The following is a 15,568-nucleotide window of genomic DNA, read 5'->3' on the forward strand; positions in this document are numbered from 1 at the left end:
AAGATCAAAAAGTGGGTGTGTTATCTGCTGTACTACACATCTGGTCTGATGGGCTGCGTTCTCTTCCTCAGGTTGGCTGGGCCATCAGCTCTGGAAATCTCATTAAACCCATGAAGATAATCCATCAGAACAATGTTTTCGACTGTGCAACAGCTGCTCAGGTAACATCTGCACATTTCTAACATTATTATTGTTGACATTGACAAAAAAAGGCACTATGGGTGAATGTCTGATGAAATAGAAGAGGAAATATGGCTGCATCACATGACCTCTTCAGGCCGTAACCTGTTGCTAACTCATAAAAACTCATAAAACCCACTCCCTGGAACCCCCCAGGGACAATACAGAACTTGTATAAGGTGTTGTGTAAAGCTGTATACACCCCCCCATCCACCCTCCATCCCCCTGTTATGTGTGTTTAACAGGAGGCAGTGGCTCAGGGCTTTGAGAGAGAGTACCAGATGTTTGGGAGTCCAGAGAGCTACTTCCAGCAGCTGCCCGCCCTGCTGCACCACAAGAGGAAGAAGCTGGCCTCGTGTCTGCAGAGTGTGGGTTTGCAGCCCATCATGCCAGAGGGAGGCTACTTCATGGTCGCAGACATTTCCTCCATCAGTGAGTCACCAAACAAACTAAACTGACCCGGCTGCATCCCATCCAGCGCTGCGATTAAAATTCACTTAAGCTTTTTGTTTTTCTAACAGAGGTGGATCTAAATGACCCGAGCACTAAGGATGAACCCTACGATTTTAGATTTGCTAAATGGCTTATTAAAAAGAAGGTAAAGATATGAGATTTGTGCAACATTTAATGTAGAATATCTTGTTGTATTCTTTATTATATAATTTATCTTTTTCCTGTGCAGGGTTTAGCAACAATCCCCGTCTCCGCCTTCTACAGTCCAGAGCACAGCAAGGAGTTTGATAAGTACATCAGATTCTGTTTCGTCAAGGTAAATTCAACTTAATTATCTAAAATGAAAGTGATTGATCAAAGCCTTCTTCTGTTTCACTTACACTCTCTCTGTTTCTGTTTCTGTTTGGACAGGAGGACTCCACCCTGGACGCAGCAGAGGACATCATAAGGAAGTGGAGTGAGGAGCAGTGAAGTCGACTCGTCCCCGATGTGAAGCGTTACCGTCCATCCAGATTTAACCGAACCGGCCTGATCTGCCTCAGTTAAAATGAAAGCACACACAGTAGAATTTCCCCCACATAATAACTCTATTTTGTTGTTGTTGTTGTTATTTTTAGAGGGAAAAAGTCAGGTGAACTATGTCCTTTCACTTTCAGTCACATTTCACCTTCAGATCTTCGTCCTGAATCAAAATGAAAGAGAAATTGTAATAAAAGTTTTAATTTTTGAATTACTTTTGTTTTATGATTTTATACTTTTTATGTTTTGCTTGTTTTGTTTATTATTGTGGTCTCTTATTTTTTGTTTTTATGAGGTGAGATTTCTCTTATAAACCCATCTGGGTTTCTTTAATCTCACCTGCACAACTGGTTTGCTGTTTTTATGCTGTTTTTTTCTTCTTTTGTCAATTGTGCAAATAAATAAAATCATAAAAAAAATTCACCCACATGTTCTGTTATTCAGTATTGCACTTATGTATTTATTGGTTTCCCTTGCAAAGGAAATGTGAATAGACACCTCACAATAAGACTGATCTATAAAGGATTTATAAATGTTTCCTAATTAGGTTATTAATTCTGTTTAAAAGCCACAAATAAACATAAACAAGTTATAATACAGTTTTCATACTGCATTTTTTCCTACTAGTAGGCTAACTCAACGAGCATGCTGAAGCAGCTGGCACAAACACTAATGAAAACAGAAAAGCTAAGACTCTTCTGTAATTATCAAACAAAGACAAAATTAATCAACAAATAAATTATTAAAATATGCCAGAAATAAAGATTAATACAGAGAGAAAGACTTAGGCTAAATAAAAACATTAAAATGAAATTGTGTGTGTCCGTGTGGTCCGTGTTCTCCTGTCGCTGCGTCTCATTTGCATATCTCGCCCCGCCCACCAGGAAGTGGAAATGAAAACACAAGGAGGTCGGGGGGAAGTACGAGACTTCACTGTCCCTCCTCCGTAGTTCGCAGCTGATGGCCTCGGGAGTGTTGGTGTGGACGACTTAACTTAACTCCTGTGAACCGTGCAAGAGATTTGATCCATTTATTTTAAACGTGCATTGTCCTGTCGGAGGCGATGATCCTCCATTGATGGGAATAATCAGGAATCTGTCCACCAGTTTGACTCTAATTCGTCAAAGTTCAATCAGAAACCACAATCAGGTAAGTGCGGCTTTTTATAGGACTGTATATATATAATGTAAATAATAAATAGGCCTAATAACATAAACCATGCAGCGAATTTAACAACCTCTTTATTTAATCACAGATAATCATGGCAAGACGATTGCATGCGCGCAGGACAGAGGGTGTCGATAAAAACGTTTGGTAAGTGATACAAAGTTACGCATAAGTGTATTTTATCTGATGTGGCATTGAATGAGCATGGGAATAAACAGTTCCCTGGCAGAAGATAAACAGTTCATTGTGTTTATTATCATTTAGTAACACTTGCTTGTTGTTTAGTAGAGTGTGGGCTAGACTGCCGCTGGTCAGCAGGGGTAGTGATAGTGTTGCATTCAAGTGCCTGACCGTTTTATATCCTTAAAATAACCATTTGATTGGTGGAGGTCAGGGGGTGGTGGCTGCACAGCTCAGGTTAATACACTCTTCACATTACCATATCTCTGGTAATGTAACAGGAGACAACATATAAAAGGCCATCAAAATAGTCAGAATATGTTTTGCTTCCTCCATTAATTTCTAAAATATCAAATAGGCTATATGGTAGTTTTAAGATTGCACCTGTAAGAATAAAATAATTTTCATTATGCTGCAAACCCTCGTAGCCCATCACTTTCAATTGAATCTGAAAAAGTGATAATATGCAAATGAGATTACCAAACAAATGCATACATAAAAAAGAAACACAATGATCATATAGTAACTCATTGGGACTTTTGAAGTTTGAACTAAGCCAATTAAATCTACAGTATTTCATTTTTTATCATTTGTATGAACTGATACTTTAAATTGAAAAGATTTTGCAGTCCAGTTAAACTTACACAATGTTTCCCATAGAGGTAAAACATTAGAGTGGTTTATTATTGATCAAACAGAGTTGATAGACGGCTTTGTGTTGTTTATTTCTTACTGATGACTCTGATAACGATGCTGCTGCAGTGTCTCATAACCTGTTTGGCACCAACAGGGTTGAATTCACTCAGATGGCTGCAGACTACAAACCAGTGAACCTCGGACAGGGATTTCCCGACTTCTCCCCTCCTCCGTTCATCCAGGAGGCGTTTTGTAAAGCCGTGAGTGGAGGACCCACAATGCACCAGTACACTCGAGCTTTTGTAAGTAGTAGCCTACTGTTGTCACAGACACATGTGGAGACTTCGTTTATCTCTCTGTGAACATCAGTAGCTTGAGTTTGTGTAGATTTCTATCAAATGGCTGCAGGATAAACATGTTTTCATGTTGTTGTTTGGTGTTATTCCCTCAGGGCCACCCACTTCTCGTTAAAAATCTGGCTAAATTCTTCAGCAGGATTGTGGGACATGAGATTGATCCTTTTGAAGACATCCTGGTCACAGTTGGAGCTTATCAGGCACTTTTCTGCACTTTCCAGGCTCTGATTGATGAAGGGGATGAGGTACGAGCATTTATACAAGTCACAATCATTTATTTAACTGCTTTTTTAGTTAGTTTATGAAAATAATTGAGTGTATAAATAATGAAATTAAGATATAATTATGTCATATGGAAGCTTAATATCAAAAACACAGAGGAAATTTGCATAGGTTTGAGTAAATTGTGTTTGTGTGTTTAAAGTTATGTTATATAGAAATGTTTTGCACACAGTCGCTTCACCTGAGGTTCATTTATTGAAAAAGTAAAAAATTCATTCAGTCATTTATTCAACTGCTTTTTTAGTTAGACTATGAACATAACATATGAAATGTACATCATTTATGATGTTATGTGAAGGCTAAATATCAAAAACACAGAGGGTATTTGCATAAGTTTGAGTTAAGTGTGTGGTTAACTCTCTTCACCTGAGGTTCATTTATTGAAAAAGTGAAAAACCAACAACATAATTTTTGTCTTTCAGGTCATAATCGTGGAGCCGTTCTTTGACTGTTACCAGCCGATGGTGGTGATGGCTGGAGGAAAGGCGGTGTACGTGCCTCTGAGGCCGGTGAGAGGTTTACACAGCACTATAAGAAATATAAAAGAGCTGTGTATTTGTATTAGAATACAATTCATACATTTAAACATATTTTTCTTTTTTTCTTTTGTTAATAACAGAAATCTGGAGCTGGTGCCGTCCTGTCGAGTGGAGACTGGGTTCTCTCTGCCGACGAGCTGTCCAGTAAAATCACTCCACGCACAAAAGCCATTGTTATCAACACTCCCAACAACCCATTGGGCAAGGTGAGATGATGACAACCAGTTGGGTAACGCAATCAAGGGTCTTATTTTGCACAACAGTGGATCAATTGTGTGTGCACAGTAGACACACACATACAGTAATATGCAGTATCTATGTGACAGGTTTACAAAACAGAGGAGCTCCAGATGATCGCTGACCTGTGCATCAAACACAACATGCTGTGCATCAGTGACGAGGTGTACGAGTGGCTGACGTACGACGGAACAAAGCATGTGAAGATAGGTGAGATGATGAAAAGCTGCTTTAAAAAAAAGTCTGAAATAGTCTTAAATATTGTTCCTATAATAAAATCTGTTGTGTTTTCTGCTGTGTCGTCGACAGCCAGTCTTCCCGGCATGTGGGAGCGAACCATCACTGTCGGCAGCGCTGGAAAGACCTTCAGTGCCACAGGCTGGAAGGTAACACACACATACAGATGTTCTGACGACCAAAGTGAGTGTGTTATCTACTGTACTTCACATGTGGTCTGATGGGCTGTGTCATCGTCCTCAGGTTGGCTGGGCCATGAGCGATGGAAACCTCATCAAACACATGAAAACCATCCATCAGAACAGTGTTTACCACTGTGCAACAGCTGCTCAGGTATTGTAACATCTGCACATGTCCGACACTGCTGTTGCACTAAAAACCTGCAAATGGCTTTAATCTGAGGTGAGAGGTGGGTTTATATGCAGAAGACATTGACACTAAAAGGCACTTACATAATCTCAGAGGTTAGTGAGAGTGAGAGTTAGTTAAATATAAACTAGAGCACTTAACAGGAGAAGCTTCCAGATAAACCACAATTCATTCATAATACTGTGAATACAAACCTGTAGTGTCACACATCTACAGTTTCATCATCTGGGTTCTGTGAAATCATTAAAAATAATAGTCATGAGCAAAATGTGTGTGTGTATACTTGTTGAAAAGGCTGTCTATTACCAGGAGCTGAAAAGAGAGTGGCTCACTACTGGCCACTAGAGGGCGCACTATTGCTGTTCTGCCTAGCAACAGGAACCAGTTTGGGTTGGTTTGCTTAACCAGTAGCAGAAAAGGAGAGAGGACTAAAAGGTCACTAAAAGGTGTTGCTGGCAGTTTTTCAGTCGTTTTTTTCCTGTGTTCCAGATCTAGTTTTTCTGTTTAAGAGGGATGTGTCCGTCCATTTGTCCTAAACCACACACACAAGTCCCTGTAAGAGCGAAGAACTTAATTAGAAATTAAAGAACTCTTTCTGCACTCCACGGCCTGGTTATTGAGACCCACCAGAGCCCTGACCGGACTCTCCACAGCGATTCGTGCTCTCCAACCACCCTACACCCTAACATCTATTTTTCACTGGTCCTTCGAGCCGGATTGACGGATTGCTGTGGGAAGATGCCTAACCCAGAGCCAGAGGATGCGGTTTCCCGACCGCCAAGGCAGAAAGCAGTTCCCTCTTACCTGTCGGATTACGATTTAACTGGACCAGGATCCCAGAAGGGGGCCCAGAGCCAGGTTCCCCAAGACACAGGAGAAGATGAGCGTGTCCAGTCGGCAGCAGAGGCACGCTCTGGTGCCACATCGCCTCTCAGCCAAAGTCCCGCACCAGACCCAAACGTGGTGGATGAGGAGTGGGAACAGATGTTGAAGGAGATGCGGGATGATCAGAGCCACCCCCCCAGCCAAGCACCAGATCCACCCACCAGGTGGCAGCAGCTCAGCCGAGAGAATGCAGCCCTGAAACACCAGGCAAGCCAGGTACCTGAGCTCATTGCAGCATTAAAGGAGATGAAGCAAGCCAATACCGACCTCCGCCAACAGATGAATAATCTGGTGAGTGAGATCAGGAACACACCCAGGCCAGCTACATCACATGCACCTTTGCATCCACGCCCACCACCAAGCTCAGACACCCGTGGGCGGGAGAGTTATCATCCAACACCAGCCTATATGCCATATAGAGGATATCCTGCTGACCCCAGGGAAGCATACTACCCCCCACCCAAGCCTAGTGACATGTTAGCAGAGGATCTCTCCCACCTCACAGTATCACAGCGGGTACCAGGGGACCCTCACTATCCACCATACTCTTCTGTCCCTCCTCAAGCAAGCTACCCCAGGGCAGATCGGTACGGCCAGAGAACCCCACCCAGGCCAGCCTATAACCCCTATGATCCACGATATGGTTATGCTGACAGAGCAGACGACGGCTACACCCCATATCATCCACCCGCAGACCTGTCATTCACTCAAGAGCATACTTACCGAGGGCCTAAGCCATCTATCCCACCTCTGATGTCACCAGACCCCAGAGAGTTTTCAAAGATGAAGATTGCACTGGAGAATATCCTCCCGAGAGACGCCACCGAGCGATTCAAGTTCCAAATCCTCACAGATCACCTCAGGTGTGAAGAGGCCTCGCTTGTGGCAGACTCATACAGCAACTCCAGGCAGCCTTACACAGACACGATGACGGCCCTCACCAAGATGTATGGGCAGCCACACAAGCTAGCTGTACAACGCATCACAGAGTTGATGGATGGTCCAGATGTCCGTAGTGGTGATGTGAAAGCTTTTCGTCTGTTTGCTCTTCGTGTACGCTCTCTGGTAGGCATGCTGGAGCAGCTGGGGTCAAGAGGTCACATGGAGCTGCAGTGTGGATCTCATGTATCCAGGCTACTCGGGAAACTACCCCATGACCTCACCGCCAGCTTTAAGAGATTTATCCACCCCATGAGAGTAGCTATTCCCACACTCACTGACTTGGCTGAATGGCTGGAATACGAGCTTGAGGTGCAAGAGGACAGTGGAAAGGGTGCCAGCTATAGAAGAGAGGATTCCTCTACCAGAAAGAAAGAGAACCGGAGAGACTCCAGGCCCGCCAGCAAACCCACCACAATCCTCCTCGGCACAGGTAAAGCAGCAGAGCCAAGCACTCCTACACCTCCATCAGCATCAGCCTCTCCAGCCCACAGCCTCAGCAAGAAGGAGAGGGGAACAGCTTACTGTCCATATTGTGACAACAACAACCACTACCTGAACAACTGCACCAACTTCAAGCAGCTGAACAGGGAGCAGAAGGAGGTGTGGATCAGAAGCAACAACAAATGCTGGCGTTGTGGTCGTGGCCACCAGGCAGCCAAGTGCACCCTGAAAGCCCCCTGCAAGACATGCAACAGGAAACATCTGCTTGTGCTACACGAGGTGAATGAGAGAACAGAGGTTGAAGCACCAGAGACAGCTGCAGCTGAGAACTGTCTTGTGAACACCGCCAGCAGAGTTCTGTATGTCGACCGCCCCACCTACAACTGTAAGGTGCTCCTAAAGATCAGCAAGGTTACCATAAGGAGGGGCAACCGGTCACTGGAGGCGTATGCTGTTCTTGATGATGGCTCAGAGCGAACCATCCTTCTTCATGCTGCAGCCAAGAAATTGGGTCTGAAAGGCAAGCCAGAAGAACTAGCCCTGCGCACTGTCAGACAGGAGTTGCAGGTGCTTCACGGGGAGGCTGTGTCCTTCACCATATCTCCCATTGATGATCCCGAGAAGCAGTTTAAGATCCAGAGTGCATTCACTGCTAAACAGCTGGGACTGGCAGAGCACACCCATCCCACCGCTACACTGCAGAAGAAGTACAGGCACTTAGCTGGGTTGCCTCTACCGATTCTGGATAGAGTTCATCCGGTGTTGCTGATCGGCTCTGACTGCACTCACCTCATCACACCAATAGAGCCTGTTCGGTTTGGCCCTCCTGGTGGACCAGCCGCCGTGAGGACGCTCCTGGGATGGACTCTACAAGGCCCAGCACAAGACATGAAGCTCAGCCTTAATGCACCACAATGTCTCTTCACCTCCACATTGTCCCCACTCGACCTCTTCACTCATGTGGAGAAGCTGTGGCAGATGGATGTACTTCCTTATCGCAGTGAGAAGCTGGCTACAAGATCCCGCCAAGACCATGAAGCCATTCATCTCCTCCAGGAGCAGACCATCAGAGTGAATGTCAACGGCATCGAGCGCTACGCCACACCCCTCCTGCGAGTTAAGAACATGCCTCAGCTACACGCTCCACCCGAAGCTGTTTTGCCGCAGCTTAGGAGCATCGAGAGGAGGTTATCGAAAGACGCAGAGCAAGCCACTGCCTATCAAGCAGAGATTGACAAACTGGTAGATGCAGGCTATGTTGTGAAGATGGAGCCAGATCAGGTGGAAACCACAGAGGAGTCCTGGTATATACCACACCATATAGTCCAACACAATGGGAAGAACCGTGTGGTGTACAACTGCTCCTTCCAGTATCAAGGACACAACCTGAATGAGCTCCTTCTGCCAGGTCCTCCCTTAGGCCCCTCATTGCTTGCGGTGCTTCTCCGCTTCCGAGAGCATGCCCTCGCCTTCAGCAGCGACATCCGCGGAATGTTCCACCAAGTACGGCTGCTCCAGACAGACAAACCACTGCTGAGGTTCTTGTGGAGAGACCTGAGGCCAGAAAACCCACCAAGTGTGTATGAGTGGCAAGTCCTCCCCTTCGGGACCACCTGCAGTCCCTGCTGTGCAACCTTTGCACTGCAGAAGCACGTGCAGGACCACAGCCAGCCAGAGGAGGACGTGCGAGTCATCGTAGAGAAGTCATTCTATGTAGACAACTGTCTACACAGCTTAACATCAAGAGAAGCTGCTAGAGCTCTGGTGGACAAACTGCGCCATCTTCTGGCCGAAGGAGGATTTGAGCTGAGGCAGTGGGCCAGCAACGACCCGTCCATCATCACCCATCTCCCTTCTGAAGCCAGGTCAGATACCTGCGAACTGTGGCTCAGCTATGGTCGGCCAGATGTTCAGGAGTCAGCCCTCGGACTACACTGGCATTGCCAGACAGACACCCTGTCCTACAAGCATCGCATGGTGGATTGCTCAGTGGTCACGATGAGGAACATATATAAAGTTCTCGCCAGCCAATATGACCCTCTCGGTTACATAATACCTTACACCACCAGAGCGAAGGTCCTTGTTCAGTGCTTGTGGAACAAGAAGAGAGATTGGGACGACCCGCAGCTCCCGGACGACCTGCTGCATTCCTGGCACTCGTGGGAGGCGGAGCTTGAACACCTGCCAAAGGTAACCCTGCCCAGGTGCTACTCCAGCGATGATATGGACCACCCCTGCAGTGTGAGAGATATCCATGTGTTCAGCGACGCATCAGAGCAGGCGTATGGAGCTGTGGCCTATCTAAGGACTGAGAACCCACAGGGCAAGGTCGAGGTTTCCTTCCTTGCTGCACGGTCCCGTGTGGCCCCCAAGAAACAGCAGTCCATCCCTCGTCTGGAGTTGTGTGCAGCCCTCACTGGTGCGCAGCTCTCCAAGGTCATTACCACAGAGCTGACCCTCCCCATCCGTAGCCTCACTCTATGGTCCGACTCATCCACGGTTCTCACCTGGTTGTCATCAGACTCATGTCGCTACAAAGTTTTTGTAGGAACGCGTGTTGCGGAAATCCAAGAGCTGACAGGATCTGCTACGTGGCGATATGTGCCAACAGGAGATAACCCAGCAGACGACATCACTCGAGGTCTCCCTCTCCAGGACCTAGCTGATGGTGGCAGGTGGACCCATGGCCCAACATTCCTGAAGCAGCAGCCAGAGGATTGGCCAAAGCCCCCATGTTCCCCTCCGGATGAGCCAGAGAGTGAGGTGAGGCAATCTGCTATGGCTGTGCTGTTGACTACAGTTTCAACTGTGCCAGATCCACAACAGCATCAGACCCTGAGGGACTACCTGGAGGTCACTGCCCACCAGCTGCATGGGGCGGCCAACCCTTCAACTCCTCTGACCGCCGATGACTATGCTGCTGCTGAACTGGAGGCCTTGAAACAGGCGCAAAGAGACTCATTCCCAGAAGAGTCTGCTCTGCTAACTGCGAGCAAACCAGTGGCAAAATCCAGCCGCCTCATGTCATTGGCTCCAGAGCTCGACGAGGCAACAGGGCTCATCAGAGTGGGAGGCCGTCTCCGCCGCTGCAGCGACCTCACAGCAGACACAATACACCCCATTGTCCTCGATCCCCAGCACCCTCTGACCAGGCTGATCATACAGGACTATGATATCAAGCTGCATCATCCAGGGCCGGAGAGAGTGTTCGCAGAGATTAGGAGGAGGTATTGGATACTGCGAGGGCGTGAAGCAGTGCGTCGACACCAAAGGAAGTGCACGGAGTGTAGAAAGTGGAGAGGGAGACCTGATCCACCCAAGATGGCTGACCTCCCCCCAGCTAGACAGCGCACCTTTGAGCCTGCCTTCTACTCGACCGGCGTCGACTGCTTTGGGCCATATGTCATCAAGATTGGTCGCAGGAATGAGAAGAGGTGGGGGATACTGTTCAAATGCATGACAACCCGGGCAGTTCATGTAGATCTTCTCAGCAGTATGGACACTGACGCGTTCCTGATGGCTCTGAGACGCTTCATCGCCCGGCGGGGAAAGCCTCATGAGCTCCTGTGTGACCAAGGCACAAACTTCAGAGGAGGAGAAAGAGAGCTGCGGCAGGCTTTCGAATCCCTCCAACCCGAGCTCCAAACTCAACTCGCCAGCCAGCAGATCCGATTTGCTTTCAACCCTCCAGGATCACCGCACTTCGGAGGATGCTGGGAGAGGGAGATTCGTTCTCTCAAGGCTGCACTTCAAGTCACTATCGGGGCCCAGACAGTTACAGAAGAGGTGTTGCGCACTGTTCTTACCGAGATTGAAGGAATCTTAAATTCCAAACCTCTTGGATATGTCTCATCAGACATTGCGGACCCTGATCCCATCACCCCCAACTGTCTCCTCATGGGGCGGCGTGATGCCTTCCTGCCCCAGGTTGCCTATGAGGGCCCAGAGATCCTAGGTCGGCGGAGATGGCGACATAGCCAAATACTGGCTGACCAGTTTTGGAAGCATTTCCTCAAACATTACCTTCCTGGCCTCCAGGCCCGGCAGAAATGGCGGACGGAAGCTGTGGACTTGCAAGTGGGAAATGTTGTTATGATAGTTGACAACCAGTTGCCCCGGGCCCTCTGGCCTGTGGGAAAGATCACTCAAGTCTTCCCTGGAGCTGACAACCGTGTTCGGTCTGCCGAGGTGTTGGTGAAGGACAGAACATACACCCGACCCGTGGCAAGACTTATAAGTCTCCCTGCTCTTCCTGAAGAGGAATAGAGGCCTTTACAGTGGTTCGAATTCACTTCCTGAATTCGGGGGCGGCTGTTGAAAAGGCTGTCTATTACCAGGAGCTGAAAAGAGAGTGGCTCACTACTGGCCACTAGAGGGCGCACTATTGCTGTTCTGCCTAGCAACAGGAACCAGTCTGGATTGGTTTGCTTAACCAGTAGCAGAAAAGGAGAGAGGACTAAAAGGTCACTAAAAGGTGTTGCTGGCAGTTTTTCAGTCGTTTTTTTCCTGTGTTCCAGATCTAGTTTTTCTGTTTAAGAGGGATGTGTCCGTCCATTTGTCCTAAACCACACACACAAGTCCCTGTAAGAGCGAAGAACTTAATTAGAAATTAAAGAACTCTTTCTGCACTCCACGGCCTGGTTATTGAGACCCACCAGAGCCCTGACCGGACTCTCCACAGCGATTCGTGCTCTCCAACCACCCTACACCCTAACATCTATTTTTCAATACTGTCTAGGCCAAATATCTATACCTCTAGGACAATATACTGTAGGCTACAGATCTACATGTGTGTGCTGGCATATAAAACAACAGTTTATTTGTAGAAAAAAGAGGTTCCACTGCACATAATGTAGTAACTTTAATGTAATTTATTGGTTAAAAGCTTGGCAACGCGTTTCGCAACACACGCTTCATATAATAAGCCTGATGAAGCCTATTTTAACCAATAAATTACATTAAGTTACTACAATATGTGTGGTGGAACCTCTTTTTTCTACTATGGTCTGCTTTCCTGACACCAACGGCACTAATGTGAAGTTCTAAGCTGTGCAAGGCAATCTACCTTTTTGAACAGTTTATTTGTCTTTGTGCTATTTTCAATTGAATATGGGATTTAAATGCGAATAATAATATTCTGTCCACGTCCACGTCCTGTCCTAGTGAGATATTAATCTTTTCCCTGACACAAACTTCCTTAATAAAAAATGAATCTGCACTTTGTTTTAGTCTGTGTGAATGAGGAAAGAGGAAGAAGAAGTGTGGCTGCGTCACATGACCTCTAACCTGCTGCTAACTAATAATAATACAGAACTTGTATAAGGTATTGAGATGGTGTTGTGTTGTGTATATAAAGCTTATACACCCCCCACTCCCCCTGTGTGTTTAACAGGAGGCAGTGGCTCAGGGCTTTGAGAGAGAGTACCAGATGTTTGGGAGTCCAGAGAGCTACTTCCAGCAGCTGCCCGCCCTGCTGCACCACAAGAGGAAGAAGCTGGCCTCGTGTCTGCAGAGTGTGGGTTTGCAGCCCATCATGCCAGAGGGAGGCTACTTCATGGTCGCAGACATTTCCTCCATCAGTGAGTCACCAAACAAACTAAACTGACCCGGCTGCATCCCATCCAGCGCTGCGATTAAAATTCACCTCAGCTTTGTTTTTGTTTTTCTAACAGAGGTGGATCTAAATGACCCGAGCACTAAGGATGAACCCTATGATTTTAGATTTGTTAAATGGTTGATCAAAGAGAAGGTAAAGATATGAGATTTGTGCAACATTTAATAGAGAATATCTTGTTGTATTCTTTATTATATAATTTCTAATATCTTTTTCCTGTGCAGGGTTTAGCAACAATCCCCGTCTCCGCCTTCTACAGTCCAGAGCACAGCAAGGAGTTTGATAAGTACATCAGATTCTGTTTCGTCAAGGTAAATTCAGCCTAATTATCTATAATTAAAGGGATAGTTCACCCAAAATTCAAATTTCACTCATTATCTACTCACCCTCATGTCGACACGGCGCAGCACTGCATGTCCATATGATGGTTGCGAACGGAGCTCACTTTTCTTCGTCCAAAAAACATCCAAATACCTCCATAGTGCTGGGTGGTAGCGGGAACTGAGGCACTCAGAGTAGGAAGGTGATTTTAAAAAGCCTTTATTGCAGCATGGCCAAACAAGTTAAAACCAAGCCAACGCGTTGCGGCCACAGGCCTTCATCAGGGCTGGTATAAAATGGCCGCCCATATGTAACCTGTATATATAGAGAGAGGTCACATGACTGGGCGGGCCCCATGGTAGAAGCACATGTGATGCCAATCAGCAGAATACAATATACATCCACATCTAAACAGACATGAAAGGAGAACAACACAAAATATACAAGCAATCAACAATAGAGAACATTTCAAACATTATAAATCATCAGGTTAATTAACATAGTGCTCGTCTGTAATGTCCCTCTTGTATTGAAGCCCCAACATGAGAAATTGTTCCAAAAAAAATTAAATAAGTCTATATTTTAAGCTTGTTTGTAACGGAAGCTCCCAGTGTTGCTCTTCCTGGTCCGTCCAAATCTCGCTACACACAAGCTTAAAATATAGACTTACTTAATTTTACAAGAGGGACATTACAAACGAGCACTATGGAGGTATTTGGATGTTTTTTGGTGTGTCTTTTTGGACGAAGAAAAGTGAGCTCCGTTCGCTACAGTGCACGGAGGACTCTGAAACTTCTCCCAGCCCTTAGTCGACATGAGGGTGAGTAGATAATGAGTGAAATTTGAATTATGGGTGAACTATCCCTTTAAAGTGATTGATTAAAGCCTTCTCCGGTCTCACTTACACTCTCGCTGTCTCTGTTTCTGTTTCGGCAGGAGGACTCCACCCTGGACGCAGCAGAGGACATCATAAGGAAGTGGAGTGAGGAGCAGTGAAGTCGACTCGTCCCCGATGTGAAGCAGCGTTACCGTCCATCCAGATTTAACCGAACCGGCCTGATCTGCCTCAGTTAGAATGAGCCAATGTGAATCAATGTGAATGATCCTGTGCAATGATTGTATGTAGTATTTTTCCCAACATAATAACTCTATTTTTGTTGTTGTTGTTGTTGTTATTTTTTAGAGGACAAAGTCAGGTGATTTATTTTTAAATTAAATTAATATGTCCTTTCACTTTCAGTCACATTTTACCTTCAGAGATCTTTGTCTTGAATCAAACTGAAAACAAAAATGCAATAAAGCTTTTAATGAATACACACGTTCTTTTATTTATTGTTGCTCTTATGTATTTATTGGCACTGGCATTACTTTTACTACTTTACTACTTTCATAGAGGATAGGCTATAATATATTCTCTATAAAGAGTTTATAGTAAAGCTATTCATCCAGTTGTTAACACAAACCATAAGTAACCAATAATAAACCATTTATAACACAATTCTCACACATTGCAGGTCACCTTTCAACCATTAACTGCGAGTGACTCAACAAATGTCTTTAAAGAAGCTGCTGGCACAAACACTAAGAGAAATGTAAGCTCGTTTTGTCAATCAACTGGTCACTGTTTATCTTTTGAGTTGGTAAATGATCAATAAAGTTTTAAGAAACCAATTAAGTTTATCATAAACCAATGGTCATCTTGTAAAGTGGTGGACTGGTACAAATGTGAAAGAAAAATAACATTTTACTCAGTAGCTCAACTGTATACTATTCAGGGGGGCATTTGACCCTTTGATTTGGGTTAAAACTAATATCATTTATGGTCAAATATCTTTTTAAAGTATTAATTGTGTTAAGACTTGTGTTATGTTAAGTGAAACTGCTCAACCTGATGAAACCTAACTATTTTTCCTATTATGCGACACTGGCAGACTTTTATTTTGAAAACCGGACAGCGACCCGGAAGTAAATAGACTTCACGTGTTGTGTTGGTGTGTGTGTGTAAAAATGTCTACCGGAGTAGCAGCAGCAAAACGACCTAACGTTGTTTCCCCTCAGGTAACATTTCACGTGTGTTTATTTATAAAATATAACGTTGTCGTTGTTTGTACGTGTCCTAAATCGTGTTTCCGGTTTGTCTGCAGGCGGAGGAGAAGACGGACTGGAAGAAGAGGAAAGCAGAGAGTGAGTAAACACTAAGCTGCATGTGT

At 45.5% G+C, this 15,568-nt stretch overlaps 2 protein-coding genes across 3 annotated transcripts; both read left to right on the top strand.

Annotated features, from left to right (window-relative positions):
- The first annotated feature begins 75 nt into the window (after positions 1-75).
- LOC146959860 (kynurenine--oxoglutarate transaminase 1-like) lies at positions 76-1,184 on the top strand. Its single transcript, XM_085772837.1, has 5 exons — positions 76-161; positions 426-612; positions 702-778; positions 863-949; positions 1,045-1,184. Exons 1-5 carry the CDS (start codon positions 111-113, stop codon positions 1,102-1,104), a joined length of 462 nt encoding a protein of 153 aa, XP_085628963.1. The 5' UTR covers positions 76-110; the 3' UTR covers positions 1,105-1,184.
- An 893-nt stretch (positions 1,185-2,077) lies between these two features.
- On the top strand, positions 2,078-14,670 carry LOC146959861 (kynurenine--oxoglutarate transaminase 1-like). 2 transcript variants are annotated; one of them, XM_085772836.1, is made up of 13 exons: positions 2,078-2,301; positions 2,408-2,466; positions 3,290-3,437; positions 3,587-3,736; positions 4,196-4,289; positions 4,403-4,518; positions 4,639-4,759; positions 4,859-4,935; positions 5,030-5,119; positions 12,816-13,002; positions 13,096-13,172; positions 13,262-13,348; positions 14,295-14,670. In XM_085772836.1, exons 1-13 carry the CDS (start codon positions 2,230-2,232, stop codon positions 14,352-14,354), a joined length of 1,338 nt encoding a protein of 445 aa, XP_085628962.1. In that variant the 5' UTR covers positions 2,078-2,229; the 3' UTR covers positions 14,355-14,670. The 2 variants fall into 2 exon arrangements, with proteins under 2 accessions (XP_085628962.1, XP_085628960.1); XM_085772834.1 differs by having other exon boundaries at positions 4,196-4,282; positions 4,393-4,518.
- Positions 14,671-15,568: the final 898 nt, after the last annotated feature.

The sequence above is a fragment of the Trachurus japonicus genome, unplaced genomic scaffold (assembly GCF_045865225.1).
Source record: "Trachurus japonicus isolate A0001 unplaced genomic scaffold, Traja_1.0 AP030996.1".
Taxonomy (NCBI): Eukaryota; Metazoa; Chordata; class Actinopteri; order Carangiformes; family Carangidae; genus Trachurus; species Trachurus japonicus.

Coding starts and splice junctions, on each gene's coding strand:
- LOC146959860 (XM_085772837.1), top strand. CDS start 111: ATGAAGATAATCCATCAGAACAATGTTTTCGACTGTGCAACAGCTGCT. Junction 613..701: donor CGCAGACATTTCCTCCATCA/GTGAGTCACCAA, acceptor TTTTTCTAACAG/AGGTGGATCTAAATGACCCG. Junction 950..1,044: donor TCAGATTCTGTTTCGTCAAG/GTAAATTCAACT, acceptor CTGTTTGGACAG/GAGGACTCCACCCTGGACGC.
- LOC146959861 (XM_085772834.1), top strand. CDS start 2,230: ATGGGAATAATCAGGAATCTGTCCACCAGTTTGACTCTAATTCGTCAA. Junction 4,283..4,392: donor TGTACGTGCCTCTGAGGCCG/GTGAGAGGTTTA, acceptor TGTTAATAACAG/AAATCTGGAGCTGGTGCCGT. Junction 4,936..5,029: donor TCAGTGCCACAGGCTGGAAG/GTAACACACACA, acceptor CATCGTCCTCAG/GTTGGCTGGGCCATGAGCGA.